Source organism: Tupaia chinensis, unplaced genomic scaffold (genome assembly GCF_000334495.1).
Source record: "Tupaia chinensis unplaced genomic scaffold, TupChi_1.0 Scaffold139218_1, whole genome shotgun sequence".
NCBI classification, from domain to species: domain Eukaryota; kingdom Metazoa; phylum Chordata; class Mammalia; order Scandentia; family Tupaiidae; genus Tupaia; species Tupaia belangeri.
The window spans coordinates 201539-216904 of NW_006199107.1; the positions used below are offsets into that span (position 1 = coordinate 201539).

Consider the following 15366-nt stretch of genomic DNA (forward strand, 5'->3'; position numbering starts at 1 on the left):
AATGGAGGAGAAGGGATTAAGGCATGGTTATCTTCTCTGGGGGTGATTTGTTTTCTCTCTCTCTTTCTCTCTCTCTCTCTCTCTCTCTCTCTCTCTCTCTCTCTCTTTTCAGCTAGCACAAGTGCCCTATGACAAAAACCTTTAAAAAAAAAAAAGAGTCAGCCTTTTCTTACTTCTCTGAGTAAAGCTGAATCTTGAAAACTCCATCTTTGCTGTGTTCTCTGTGGAATAACTACAAAGGAATGGCAGGAGGATTACAATAAACAAATGTTCTTTCTCTGCTTTTGAACGTGTAAAGAAAACATAGCCGGCATAGATGTTGAGACTCTTAGGGTAGGATTAATTCCATCTGTAGAAAGACCTCCTGGCTACATCAATGAAACTACTATTTCAATGACACAGATCCATCTTTGACTCAGACTAATTCCTTCCTGTAATCTTTATGAAGCATTTGATTTGTGATGCTGCCTTCAAAAACCCCAGGATGACCACTGACCAAATCTGGGTGAATTTGAACACCAAGATAATTGAGAAAAATAAATTATAAACCCTTGGGGGAAGAAAATTCTTAAATACATATTGATAAAGAAAAAAAAGGAGGCCAGCCAATGGCGTGGTGGGTAAGGTTGCTGTATCCCACATGCGTGACTGTGAGGTTCAAATCCCTGGTAGGTGACTTGAGAAACATGCTGGATGAGTGGGTGCGGGCCCCAAATCCCAAGAGGATATTGGAGGAGAAGGGGCTATGGCATGGCCATTTTCCCTGGGGAATGGTTTCTCACTTTCTTTCTCTCTCTCTTTCTCTGTCTTTCTCTGGCAAACACATGCACCCAAGAGCAGATTTTTCAAAAAGAAAGAAAGGACCACAAACATCTGCAAATATGCATCTCAGGAATTTAACAAATTTGCTAAGACAGGTACCCATTAGGGAAAAGAGCCATTAGTGATACCAACAATAGAAGGGAGGACTCTTGCCTACTGCAGAATGTCAAGAGATAACTGGTGACAGGACCAGCAGTTAGCGTAATGGCTATGTCACTGGACTCCCATGTAGTCAGCCGTGGTTCAAGTCCCAAACCCGGCACAGAAACTCACGCCGGGCACATGTGCATGCATGCCCAAGATCCCAAGAGAAGAATGGAGGAGAAGGGATTGCGGCGTGGCCATCCCCCATGGGGGGTGATTTCTCGCTTTCTGTCTCTCTGTCTCTCTCTGTCTTTCTTGTGAGTGCACATACCCTATAGCAAAAGCCTCTTAAAAAAGAGAGAGAGAGAGAGAGAGAGAGAGAGAGAGAGATAACTGGTGACTATGGAGGGAATGCTGGAGTTTGAAAAATCATCATTTGACAACATTATTGTAAAGACGAGATCTGATTAAGAATCACCAATGGATGCTAAATCTAAAAAGGAAACCTCTGTCTCTGTATCCCTCCTCCAAAGTCCTTCCCCAGGCCCCGCTTGATGGGACAGGGAGGTAGTATTGTTATCTGTTGAAGATATTTTGATCAACTGAACTGGGGAGAAATGTTCATATGTTGAAATTTTCACTTTGTGAGCTAAATAATGTGATTGAGTGTGTAAAAAACGTAAAATAAAAATAAAGAAATAAAAAGGAAACCTAATGAAGATCAAAGTATTTGCATAGCCTTAAAGTGCACCCTCATGAATTGCTCCATAAATGTATGGGGAGAAATAGTAACTATATAGTGGAAAAGTCAAACACATTGAATGAGTGATCAAAATTTGTTTCATTGGGCCAGCCCTGAAATATAGCAGTCAGGCACTGCACAGAAGGAGCCAGATCCCACATGGTCAATGAGGGTTCAAGATCTGGCCCCATCAGCTTGAAGACCTCCTGAGCAGGTGTGCACATGCCCAACGTGGGAGAATGGGGAATTAGAGGAAAAAGGATTGCAGCATAACCAGCTCTATTAGGAGTGCTTTCTCTCTCATTCTCTCCTCTCTCTCTCATGCATATGCACCCTCTGACATTAAAAAAAAAAAAAAGTTAATGTCACCAAGGGGAAGATGGACATGTGTGCTGGCAGATGCGACTCTCTGAGAAGGACGTAACCTCACTTATACAGCACTCCAGAAATGACATTTTAAATCTAATCATGAAGAAAATTTAGACGAGCCCAAATGATGAGCACTATATTCAAATGTATCATAAAGGACAAAGAAAGGGTATGGAACTGTTCTGAGTTAGAGGACACTAAAGGTATATAATAGACTATATCTTCTACTAGAAGAAAAATATACTATAAAAGGCATTATTGGGTCAATTTACAAAATTAGAATACAGACAGTAATAGAAAAGAGTACATATTAATGTTAAATTTCTTGAATTTGGGGATACCACTTGGCATAATGGTTATGTCACTGGACTCCCATGTAGTTGACCATGGTTCAAGTCCCAGACCCAGTGGCTTAAACTCACACTGGGCCCATGTGCGTGCGTGCGTGCCCAAGAGCACGAGAGGAGAATGGAAGAGAAGGGATTGCGGCGTGCCAAGCGCACATGCTCTGTAGCAAAAACCTCTCCAAAAAAATAAAATCTTGATTTTGATAAGTCTTCTGTGGTTATGTAAGAAAATATATTTATTCCTTGGAAACATTTAGGGAAAAAAGTCCATGATGTATGCAAATTACCATTGAACGGTTTATAGGGGAGGTATTGGTGCATGTGTGGGTATAGTGTGAGAGAGAGAATTCTGTGAGCAAAAGGGGTCATATGCTAAAAGTGAATCTAGGTATAGGATATGTAGATATTCTATATTTATTCTTATTCTTTCCACTTGTTTGTAAATTGGAGATGATTGTCAAATAAAAAACAAAAACTCAGGCTACAGGCAAATGCTGGGAAGTGGATCCATTACTGAGCGTCAGATCGGAGTCACTCACGGAACAGTACCTGCTCTGTGCCAGGACGGGGCTGAGCCTTCGCAGCAGGCTGTCTGACCTGATGCCCACCCCACGCCCCAGCACTGGGTACTGCAGTTATCACCACGTGATGGTCAAGGAAACTGAGACACAAAGAAGTCAAGCACTTTGGCCAGAATTCATAGCCAGGAAATAAAGCGGGTGGGATTTTGATTCAGGCACCCTGGCTGTAGATCCTTAGGTCTTGAGCAGGCTGATCAATATAGGTCTGGAGTAGTCAGAGCACGAGATGAATGAGTCCTGAGCAAAAGTCCAGACCAGAGGCCTGGCATCCAGTAAGGATCCAATGGAAAAGATCCAAAGGGCTTCCAATTCTTCCTTGGATAAGCTCCAAGGATGGAAAAGACAGCACTTTGCCTCTCTTAGGAAGAGTGTCTCTACTGCTGATGGTCTGGATTTCAAAAAAGAGGATTACTTGTCTTCAGTTAGCTAGAACGCATACTCAACATACTGACAAAAAGTTAACATACGATTATCAATCTCTCTGAAGTTGTTATTCAGCCAACAAAAGAAAGCACCGTTTTGGTTTTATTTTGCCTTTTTTTTTTTTGGAGAGATTTTCACTGTAGGGCACGTGCGCTCGCCAGACAGACAGAGAGAGACAGAGAGACAGAAAGCGAGAAATCCCCCCCCCCCCGGGGGGGATGGCCACACCACAATCCCTTCTCCTCCATTCTCCTCTTGGGATCTTGGGCACGCACGCACACATGCCTGGTGTGAGTTTTAAGCCACCAGGTCCGGGACGTGAATTGTGGTCGACTACATGGGAGTCCAGTGACATAACCATTATGCTAACTGCTGGTCCCTTGTTTTGCCTTTCTTGAGAGAGAGTTTTGCTATAGGGTGCGTGTCCTCGCCAGAGACACAGAGAAAAAGAAAGTGAGAAACCATCTCCCAGGGGATGGTTCACACTGCCATCCCTTCTCCTTCCTTCTACTCTCAGGATTTTGGGCGCATGCACACATACACACACACACACACACACACACACACACACACACACACGTGCCCGGCATGAGTTTCAAGCCACCAGATCCAGGACTTGACATGCAGTCGACCATATGAGAGTCCAGAGCCACAACCATTATGCCTCTGGCCGGCCCAAGAGCATAGTTTTTTTAAATGTTGTGGTATAAGGCACTGTTGAAATTTCTTGCTGCAGATTCTTTTGCTACAGTCAAATGCACAAGCATAGATTTGCTCCAAATATAGACAAACTGAAAATAAAAATCTGGAGACTTAAGAGCCATGTGGCATTCTAAATAGGGGACTAGACTGAGGACAAATGCTAATAGAACTCTTCCTTCATTAAACTCAGTGAATTCACAAACTTTCTCAAAACCACACGAAGCCAAGCCTCTCAGCATAATGCCGTTTATCGTGAGTTCCCACATGCCTTATTGGCAACATGTGTAGGATTTATAGTGCATACTGTGAGATGAGGGTGACAAATATTGACAATGGACGTGGCCCCTGCCCTCAGGGAACTAAGAAGCAAAGCGTCTATATGTGTCTGTATTGGCCTGAATCTAAATACCATTCCCTTCCTTTCTCCCAGCCCAATCCACTCAACGCATTTTTCTGGCACCCGTACAATAAACGTGCAGGCTCTGAGCAACCTCCGCACACATGTTCTCTGTTTGTCCTTCTCCACAGTGCCAGACTGAGTCTGAACTGCCCAGAGTCCTCATCCTTCCCTTGATTCTTGTATTAGTCATCCATTGCCACGATAATCCTGCATAGGAAAACAACTACAGAAACTTCAGTGGCCTGCAACAATACGTATTTAAGTTGGCTCAAAAACCTATGGCCTAGGGGCTGGCAGGTGGGTGGATTCCCACATGACTGACCACAGTTCGAGTCCCAGACCTGGTGGTTTGGTTTCTCGCTTTCCCTTTCTCTCTCTCTCTCTGTCTCACTTTGATCAAATTTAAAGTAATAATAACAATAATAACAAATAAAATAATTATTTTCTAAAGTAATAGTAACAATAATAACAAATAAAATAATTATTTTCTTTGAGAGGATTTTGTTTTTGTTTTTGTTTTTTTTTGCTGTAGGTTACATGCATTCACCAGAAAGACAGAGAGAGAGAAAAAGAGACAGAAAGTGAGAAATCACCCCTCCCTGCCAGGGGCGATGGCCACATCACAATCCCTTCTCCTCCATTCTCCTCTCGGGATCTTGGGCACGCATGCACATGTGCCCGGCGTGAGTTTAAGCCACCGGGTCCGGGACTGTAACCATGGTCAACTATATGGGAGTCCAGCGACATACTATTATACCAACTGCTGGTCCCAAAATAAATCATTCTTAAAATAAACAGAAAAACCTATGGAGCAGCTAGATAAGTCTGCTAATGGGACTGGGTTTGGCATTCTTAGCTAGGTGTGGTCATAAGTATGATCCGCTGGCAGGTCTCCTATGAGCTGAATCTTCTAAGACTGACCTCAGCTGTACGTGTCCTGGGTCTAATGTGTTCCAGGAGAGACAGCAGAAGAGTGCAAGGCCTCTTTCAGATGTAGGCTCACAGCCTCCTTAGGCTCAGTAGTGGTGCCGTACCGCATTATTTACAATAGCCAAGACATGCCGAGAACGTAAGTGTCCATCAATAGACAAGTGAAATTTTTATCATAAAATGTGGTATCTATATACAATGAAACACTAGATTGCCTTAAAAAATAAAAATAGGAAGTTCTGTCATTGTGATAATATGGTTAAAGCTAGACATTATAATAAGTGAAAAAAGTCAAATACTGAGAGACAAATATCATACCTCCCTTACATGTGGAATCTCAAAAAGTTGAACTTGTAGAGGGTCGAATGGGGGTTCCCGGATGTGAGATGGAGTGAGGAAAGGGCAGACGCAGGTCGATGGGGGCAAAGTTTTAGTCAGATAGGAGGAATAATTTCTTGTGTTCTATTGCACAGCAAGGTGACTGTAGTAAGTAATATAGTGTATATTTCAGAATAGCTGAAAGAGGATTTTAAATGTGCTCACCACAAAGAAATAACAGTCGAGGTGATGGGTCATTTTATTATCTTGACTTGATCACTTTATGTGTATAATACATGTATCAAAACATCACATTGTGTCCCACAAATATACACAATTACTATGTGCCACTTAAAATTAAGGGGCCAACAGATGGCATAGCGGTTACATTGCTAGACTCCCAAACGGTCAGCTGCGATTCAAGTCCCAGACATGGTGGCTTGAAACTCACACTCGGTATGTGTGCGTGTGTGCCCAAGATCCAGGGAAGAGAATGAAGGAGAAGGGATGGCAGCATGGCCATACCCCTTCTGGGGTATGATTTCTCACTTTCCCCTCTTGCTGTCTCTGTCTCTTTCTCTCCAGCGAGTCCATGTGCCCTGAGGCAAAAACCTCTTTAATTAATTAATTTAATTAACATAATACCACTCATTCTACTGGCCAAATTAAGTCACAAGGCCAGTTCATATTCAAGAGATGAAAATAATGTCGTGTCTCCCTCTTGATAAAAGGAGCTGGATGCGAGATGAAGTGCAATGATTTTGCAGTCAACCTAGCACAGGTCTCACTTGCTTTTTCCCATTGTTTACTGGGCACTGCCTGTTTCACCCTCGCTTTCTAAACCACTTCACTTCTCTAAAGAAGAATTGTATCCATTCCAAAACCGACTGCCAATGGGGGTAAAGCCTGTTAATCCACACAGATCGTCTTCTCTGAGTCCGTACGACTTTTCTCCAATCACTATCACTAAGATTGTTAAAAAGGAACCTTACCACAGACGCACTGGCCAGCTGGAACAGCCAGGCCAGCTTGTAACGGCTCTCTTTAATGATACGGCTTGTTCATTCAACAGATAATTGGTTATCATCTCCTGTGTGGCAGACCCTGGCCTAGAGGTTAGAGAGACAGTCAGTGGTGAACAAAACAGTCCAGACACCTACTCGACTATGTTATAGTTACATGTCATAACACAGCTGGCATTGTAGAGAGGAGGCCATACAGGCGAGAAGGCAATTAAGAGAGAAAAGCGTTTCAGCTAGTGACTGGAGGAGAGTTCACGCAGTGGGGTGATAGAGAATCGCTGGATTGGGAGCACTCACTTAAATCTGATTGGTCAGTCGGGAAAACCTCTCAGATGGATAACTGAATGTTAAGGAGGAGTTCACCATGTAAGGGTCTGGGGAGAGAATGTCCAGGAAGAGAATAAGGCCAGAGGCCAGAGGCAGGGATGAGTTTGGTCTGTCCAGCAACAGAAAAGTTATGAAGAAAAGTTTTCTCACCAAATAATAGAGGATCAAGCTGTGCAACTTCTTCTTCTTCGTTTTTTTTTTTTTTTTTTTTCTTTTTTTGGAGAGGTGTTTTTTTGTTTTTTGTTTTGTTTTGGTTTTTGGTTTTTGGGGTTTTTTTTTTGCTATAGGGTGCCTGCACTCACCAGAAAGACAGAGAGACAGAGAGACAGAAAGTGAGAAATCACCCCACAGGGAGGATGACCACACCACAATCCCTTCTCCTCCATTCTCCTCTTGGGATCTTTGGCACACACGCTCATGTGCCTGGTGTGACTTTAAGCCACCGGGTCCGAGATTTGAACCGCAGTTGACTACATGGGAGTTCAACGACATAGCCATTACACTAACTGCTGGTCCCCTTCTTTCTTCTTCTTTTTTTTTTTTTTAAGAATTATTTATTTGGGACTAGCAGATGGCATAATGATTATGTCACTGGACTCCTACATAGTCAAACATAGTTCAAGTCCCGGACCTGGTGACTTAAAACACACCAGGTGTGTGTGCGTTTGTGCCCAAGATCTTGAGAGGAGAATGGAAGAAAAGGGATTGCAGCAGCATGACCATCCTCACTGAGGGATGATTTCTCACTTTCTGTCTCTCTCTGTCTCTCTGATGAGTGTATTTGCCCTATAGCAAAAATCTCCCTTAAATATTATTATTCATGGGGACCAGCAGTTAGTGTAACAGCTATGTCACTGAACTCCCATGTAGTTGACCGTGTTTGAGTCCCAGCCCCAGTGGCTTAAACTCACACCAGGTACGTGTGCGTGTGTGCCCAGGAACCCAAGAGGAGAATGGAGGAGAAGGAATTGCGGCATGGCCATCCCCCCTGGGGGGGGATTTCTAGCTTTCTATCTCTCTGTCTCTCTCTCTGTCTTTCTGGCAAATGCACGCACCCTATAGCAAAACCTCTCAAAAAAAGAAAAAAATTATTATTCATGTATTAATTTTATTTATTGTTATTATTTTTTTACTTTAACCAGAGAGAGAAAGGGAAAGTGAGAAGGCAAGCCACCAGGTCTGGGACTCGAACTGAGGTTAGCCATGTGGGAGTCCAGCACCCTAACCACCATGCCACATGTCAGCCCCAAGGTGTACAACTTCTGGAGTCCTCATCTGAAAGTAAATAAGAGTATGCACCAAAACAGGAGTACTTCTGGCTTTCAACTTTTTTCACCCACCTTTCCAGCCTCACATCCAAAAAGGAGGCTTATTTTGGGAAAAGAGGGTAATTTGCATTTTAATTTTTTGTAGGCATTTTCAAATGGTATACCTGGCTTCCTAGTACCAGTTTTATTGAGCTATAATTATAGACCATAAAAATCCAACTCTTTGAAGTATATAATTTAGTGATTTTTGTTGGTATATTCACATAACTATTACCACTATCTAATTCCAGAATGTTTTCATCAGTCCAAAAAGAAATCTTGAGTTAAGCAAGATTGCAGGATACAAAATCAATATACAAAAATCAGTTGTATTTCTATGCACCAGCAATGAACAATCTAAAAATGAAATTAAAAAAAAAATTCATAAAGGCATCAAAAATAATAAAACACTTAGAAGTAAATTTAACAAATTAAGTGTAAAACTTGTACACTAAAAACTATAGGGCCAGCTGGAGATGCAGAGATTAAAGAAGCTGGATCCCACATGGCCAATTGCATGTTTCGGGTCCTGGATACACTGGTTTGAAAAACATGCAGGCGCATGTAAACGCATGCCCAAAATCCTGACAGGAGAATAGAAGAGAAGGGATTGTAGCATTGCTATTCCCCTGGGGGGTGCTTTTTCACTTTCTCTCTCTCTCTGTCTCCCTCCCTGAAGAGTGATGCACCCTCTGGAGAATTAAAAAAACAAACCAACCTAAAAAAAAAAAATCTCATTGAATGAAATTAAAGAAGACCTTAAAAAATGCAAAGAAATTTTGTATTCATGGAATAGAAAATTCAGTGTTAAGATGATGTATGAGGGGACCAACAGTTGGCATAATGGCTATGTCACTGGATTCCCAAGTAGCCGACCGTGGTTCAACTCCCAGACCCAGTGGCTCAAACTCACACTGGGTGCGTGTGCGTGCGTGCTCAAGATCCCCAGAGGAAAATGGAGGAGAAGGGATTGTGATGTGGCCATCATCCCTGGGAGTGATTTCTCACTTTCTATCTCTCTGTCTCTCTGATAAGTGCACATGCCCAATAGGAAACACTTCTTAAAACAAAACAAACAAAAACTAAGGACTTAAATGGCTAATGCTCAGGGCAAACAGGTGGCATGGTGGTTAAGGCACTGAACTCCTGCATTGCTGACAGCAGTTTGAGTCCCTCACTCTCCCTCTCTTTCTTTCTCTGTCTCTCTCTGGTGAGTGCATGTGCCCTATAACAAATTTAAAAATAATAATAATAACAAATAAAATTAAATAAATGATTATTTTTTAAGAATAAATAAATAACTTTTTCTCCAAAGAAGATATGGAAATAGTCACTTAGCCAATAATGATGTTCAACATCATTAGCCTTCGGGAAAATGCAAATCAAAATTATAAAGAGTTGTTACATCTACTAAGGTGGCTATAAAATTTTTTAAACTTATTTATTATAATTATTATTTTAGTTTGAAAGTGTGCATATGCTCACTAGATAAGAGAGACAGAGAAAGAGAAGCGAGAAAGCCTCCCCGGGGGAAATGGTCACACCGCAGTTCCTTCTCCTCCATTTTCCTCTTGAGATTTTGGGCATGCACACACAGGTGCTTAGAGTATTTTTCAAGCCACCGGATCTGGGACTTGAACCGCACAGCTGACCATGTGAGATCCTTAACTTCCACCTTAACCTCCACACCACCTACTGGCCTGGCTACAATAATTTTTTTAAATGAAAAATAACAAGAGTTGGCAAGGATGTGGAGAAATTGAAACCCTCATATATCGCCGGTAAGTGTGTTGGAGCCAGGCAGGACCAGCAGGTTGCATGGTGGTTAAGACTCTGGACACTCTCACATGGCCAACCACAGTTTGAGTCCCAGACCTGGTGGTTTGCTTTCTCAATTTCTTTGTCTCTGTCTCTCTCTGGTCAAATTAAAATAAATGAATGAATAAATAAAATTCAATAAATATATATTTTTTTAAAAAAAGAGTGTTGGGGCCAGCAGGTGGCATGGTGGTTAAGAACGCTAGACTCCCACATGGTTGACTGCAGTTCGAGTCCTGTGCCTGCCAGCTTGCTTTCTCACTTTCCATCTCTCTTTCTCTCTTTCTCACTCTGTCCCTCTCTGGTCAAATCAAAACTAATTAATTAATTAAAGTTCAATAAAATAGTTCTTTTTTTAAAAAAAGAGTGTCAGACAGAGCTTGCTATGCAGCCATTGTGGAAAACAGTTTGGAAAAAAAATAAACATAGTTACTTCATTCCCAGCAGTTCTACCCTTGAGTATATACCAAGAAAATTAAAAACATGTTACAGAAAAGTTTGTACACAGATGTTCACAGCAGAGTTCTTCATCATAGCCAGAAAGCGGAAACAACCAAAATGTCCATCAAGTAGAAGCAAAAAAATAAAATGTGATTTGTACACAGAATGAAATTTGATCAGCCATAAGGACTGAAGTATTGCTACATTCCAAGTTTACAAAGAACAACTATTAAAAAAGGCTGAGGTTGGGGCCAGCAAGTGGCACAGTGGGTAAGGCGCTGGACTCCCACATGGCCAACCACAGTTTGAGTCCCAGACCTAGTGGCTTGCTTTCTCACTTTCTCTTCCTCTCTCTCTGTCTCTCTCTAGTCAAATAAAAATAATAATAATAATAATAATGACAATAACTCTGTTAAAAATGCTGAGGTTTTTGTTATCTTCGAAGCAAATATATATATATATGCTTATTTGCAGGTTTCAGAGAAAACCCATCAATGGAAGCTTTGATTCCACTGACGGTAAGTAAAATTCCTGGTTTCAATTCAAAATGATGTCAGATAGGATGACAACATCCCATTTGATGCTTCTTTTGTCTCTCTGTCTTTTACAATTTACAAACTCCCCCTTGGTTTCTATCCCACAGAATAGAGTAATCTGCGGGTTTTATTACAAAGAGAGCTAACGAGAACTAATTCCATAGTGGATCACTATTGTGATATGATGTTCATACTCCACGTCTTTACTTGGAATGTCCCTGGTAAAAATCATCCACAGCCCCTTTGTCACAGTCGTCTTTTTGAAAACTTCAGTCTTTTCTAGGACATCATTGTTCTACCTATCTTATTTCAAAGCTGGTTTGTGAATAGCAAGGATTTACCGTGTCGCCTCTAACACAGAGGCTTGTTTGTTCAAGTATGGAGAAAATTACAACAGAAAATACAACAAATAGAATAATAACTTTGAGAGACTAAGAGTAATTAAATATTCAATCTTTGAAATTTGCCCTTTCCTCCACACTGAGAGTTTGAACAAAAGAATTCAATTCCACAATCTTTTTTTAAAAAAAAATTTGTTGAAGATGAACTTGATGACAGGCACTAAACCCACAGATGGAATTTGTTTGTTTGGCTATAGGGCACATTTACTTGCCAGAGATAGAAAGGGAGAAAGAGAGGAAAAGTGAAAAATCACCCTTCAGGGAGGATGGTCCCTCCAGAATCCCCTCTCTTCCACTCTCCCCTCTGGATTTTGGGCACACATGACTGGAGCATTTTTCAAGCCACCAGGTCTGGGACTCAAATCGCTCAGTTGACCATGTGGGATCCAGCCACCTTAACCTCCATGCCTGCTGGCCAAATGTCCTCATTTAAAACATTATTTTTTTCACTTAATTTAGTTGTTTGTTTGTTTTTCTCATAGAGCATGTGCGCTCACCAGAGAGAGACAGAAAGAGATAATGAGGGTTTTCTTGTTTTTGTTTTTGTTTGTTTTGTTTTGTATTGTTTTTGCTTTTGTTTTTGTTTTTTGCTAGAGGGCACATTTGCTTGCCAGAGATAGACAGACAGAGGGAAAATGAAAACTTCACCTCCTAGGTGCATGGCCATGCTGCACTCCCTTCTCCCTCATTCTCCTCCTGGGATTTTGGGCATGGCATGAACATGTTCCCAGTTGGGTTTTTCAAGCCACCAGAACTCAGATTTGTAGTTGGCCATGTGAGAGTCCAACACCTTAACCACTGTGCCACCTACAGGACCCCCCCAATACCCTCAAGGGAAAAAATTTCAACAGACAAATGGAAAGTTATTCGTTGATGACAGTATGTGTGGTAATCGCTCTGACTAAACTAACATGCAGGGTATTCATGCTGAGAAAATTCATTTTCAATGTTGTAAAGATATATGTGATTGAATGTAAAACATAGGAATAAAATAAAATAAACCAAAAAGTAGCATGTAATTTATGGGCTCAGTGCTCATAATTTAGTAAGCATAGAATGCTGCTTTGGAGAGGACTGATGAAGTGGAACTTGATTTTTTAGGCACATGTGTTTACTTCGGTCTTTTCTGCATTTGGAGGGGTCCACAAAACCTTGGAAAGACACAAACTCCTCTGCCCATCTCCGAAGGGACATTTATCCCTTTGATGGGTGGCTTTCTTCTTTCTCTCTCTCTCTCTGTCTTATCTTTCTTAATGTGTATTTTTCTAGCCACCCAGACATTTCGCTTTAGAGCATATCCAACTGCCAGTATAAAAGACCATAAAAGAACACCTGCTCAGCGGCTTTAAAATGCAGTGTGCTACTTTCATAAGATGTTGAAATGGATGCATCTTTTCTCTGGATCTCATCTTTCTTCCTATTCCCCAGGTTTTCCTATTATTTTTGACCTAATAGAACTTAGCCCAGTTGGTTAGATCCCACTGAGTGCGCTGAGAATCAATGGTCTGTATCCTTAATTGTAAGAGAAAAGCCGTTTTAATATCCTAACAATAATTAAAGAAATCCCAAGTTCCCAAGGGTCTCCTAAACTGAAGCGTAACTGAACAGAGCTGAACTTGAGCCAGACCACTGTCTAAGATGAGGAAAGTTCTGAAAATTAGCTGAGAGAGAGAGAAGCACCCTTCCGACAGCATGTCGTAATAGTGAGCAAAAATAAAAATAACAAATAATAAAAAGAGCAAAGATAGATCATTTGTGTAGCTACAAGTAACAAAAACAACCACAAAAGAAATCTTAAAGCCACTTACACAACAAAGATATTTCTGCCCCTGAAAGTTGAACAGAAGGCTCGATTTCAGGGTTGATTCTGTCCAGGGGCTCTGGTGTGTTTCCCTCCCGTTCCCTGGGTTTTGCTTTCCTCTGGTGATGACCTGGATCAGGGCTCACACCTGCACCTGATGTCAGAGGGGAGGACTTTTTCAGGGGCCCCCAGCAACTTCTCCTGTTTCATTGGCCTAGAATAGATCGGTTCCTCGTTGTTAACGTAAGCACTGCAAAGGAGGAGTCACTGCAGTGCTGGGCACCCAAGAAGTCAGGCCTAACGTTTTCACACTAAGTATGACCAGGATGAAGAAATGGATCCAGCTCCTTGCAAGCTGCCAGTTAGGGCGCAGCTCTGCTGTGGCTAGGTGATGGTAGGCCTCACAATCTGCAGGCCACTGTGTGTTTCTTTAACATGCCTGCAGTTCTTTCATTAAATTGATTTTTTTTTAAGTTTTTGCTATAGAGTATGTGCACTCACCACAGAGAGAGAGAGAGAGAAAGAAAGAGACAGAAAGTGAGAAATCACTCCCCAGGGGGAATGGCCATGCACAATCCCTTCTCCATTCTCCTCCCGGGATCATGGGCATGTACGCACACGCCCTTCATGTGATTTTCAAGCTACTGAATCCAGGACTCAAACTGCGGCTTCAACCATGATGGATCCAGCTGCTTTAACCTCGTCACCACCTGCTGTCCCTAATTAAGTTGTTTTTGAAAATGTTAAAAATGTTAATTAAGTTGGCCCCAATTATGCTGAAAAGCACAAAGATTTCTTTCACATGTCATGGGCTGAAGGAGACAAGACCCTGGATCCTGGGAGGGTGGAAATGGTGTTGGTAAAGAGCTGCTCCAGAGGCCTGGGAGTGACCTTTCTGGAGTATGAATGGCTAGGCACTGTTCTCCAATCATCTCCTCAGGCTAAAGAGGGGCCTCTGATCAGCTAGGGGTCCTAGGAAAGGACTGTAGTCTAGAAATAGTTCCCCGTCTCTCAGAGAGGTTCCCCAGTTTCTCATCATTGTTAAAGAGCCTCCACAGGAATCCAGTTACCAACAGGAAGAGAGACTAAGGAAGCCTACCTCACAGCCCTCTGGGACCACATGAGTAGTCACTATGGACCCGGGTACAGCATCACGGGAGGCTGGTTTCTCAAGTGAGAGGGACTAACAAGCCTGACAAGTTTGTAGATTTAAGAACCAAATGCTGCGGCCGGTAGGTGGCGTGGTGGTTAAGGACACTGGACTCCCACATGGCTGACTGCGGTTCGAGTCCCGAACCTGTCGCTTGTTTTCTCACATTCCCTCTCTCTCACACACACACTCTGTCCCTCTCTGGTAAAATTGAAGTAAATAAGTAAATAAAATAAAGTTCAATAAAATAATTTAAAAAATAAAAAAGAACCAAATGGCCACCAAATCCTTCCCCAGATAAAGCCGCTACTGGACCGGCCTCTTAACAAGCAGTAGACTCGTGGGGCTGAGAGATGGCCTTGGAGAACCAGGACACAGGCTGTCATCAGTGTCTGTGACAGGAGGCCTCACGCCTAGTCCCGCCTCTCTGCTCTTGTCTTCGATTTTCTTGTCCAACTTTTTCTTAGAGGAAATTTACTTTTACATCCTTTTGCAAAACTTAACAGCTTTCTTCACTTTCTTCTCAACTTTTTTTAAGAATTATTTCAGTTAACATTATTTATTTAGTTTATTTTGACCAGAGAAGAACAGAGTAAGAGTGAGAGAGAGAGAAAAAGTGAGAAAGCAAGCCACCAGTCTGGGACTCGAACCACAGTCGGCTATGTGGGAGTCCAGCACCCTTAACCACCACGCCACTTGCCAGCCCCTCTTCTCAACTTTTGAAATAAAACACGAGACCAGTTAGGGTAGGTCCCTAATTGGCATGATAACAAATTGTCATGGCAGCTAACCCACATCATTTCTAACTCTCTACCTTCCAACCTCCTGCGTCTGCAGAGACAGAA

The 15366-nt window shown here is 42.1% G+C and overlaps 1 protein-coding gene across 1 annotated transcript in view; it reads left to right on the forward strand.

Annotated features, from left to right (window-relative positions):
- SIDT1 (SID1 transmembrane family member 1) overlaps positions 1–15366 on the forward strand; it is a 62204-nt gene that overhangs the window by 8949 nt on the left and 37889 nt on the right. The window contains 1 exon segment of the mRNA XM_027765651.1: positions 11108–11151. Within this exon segment, the coding sequence (XP_027621452.1) occupies positions 11108–11151 (44 nt within the window).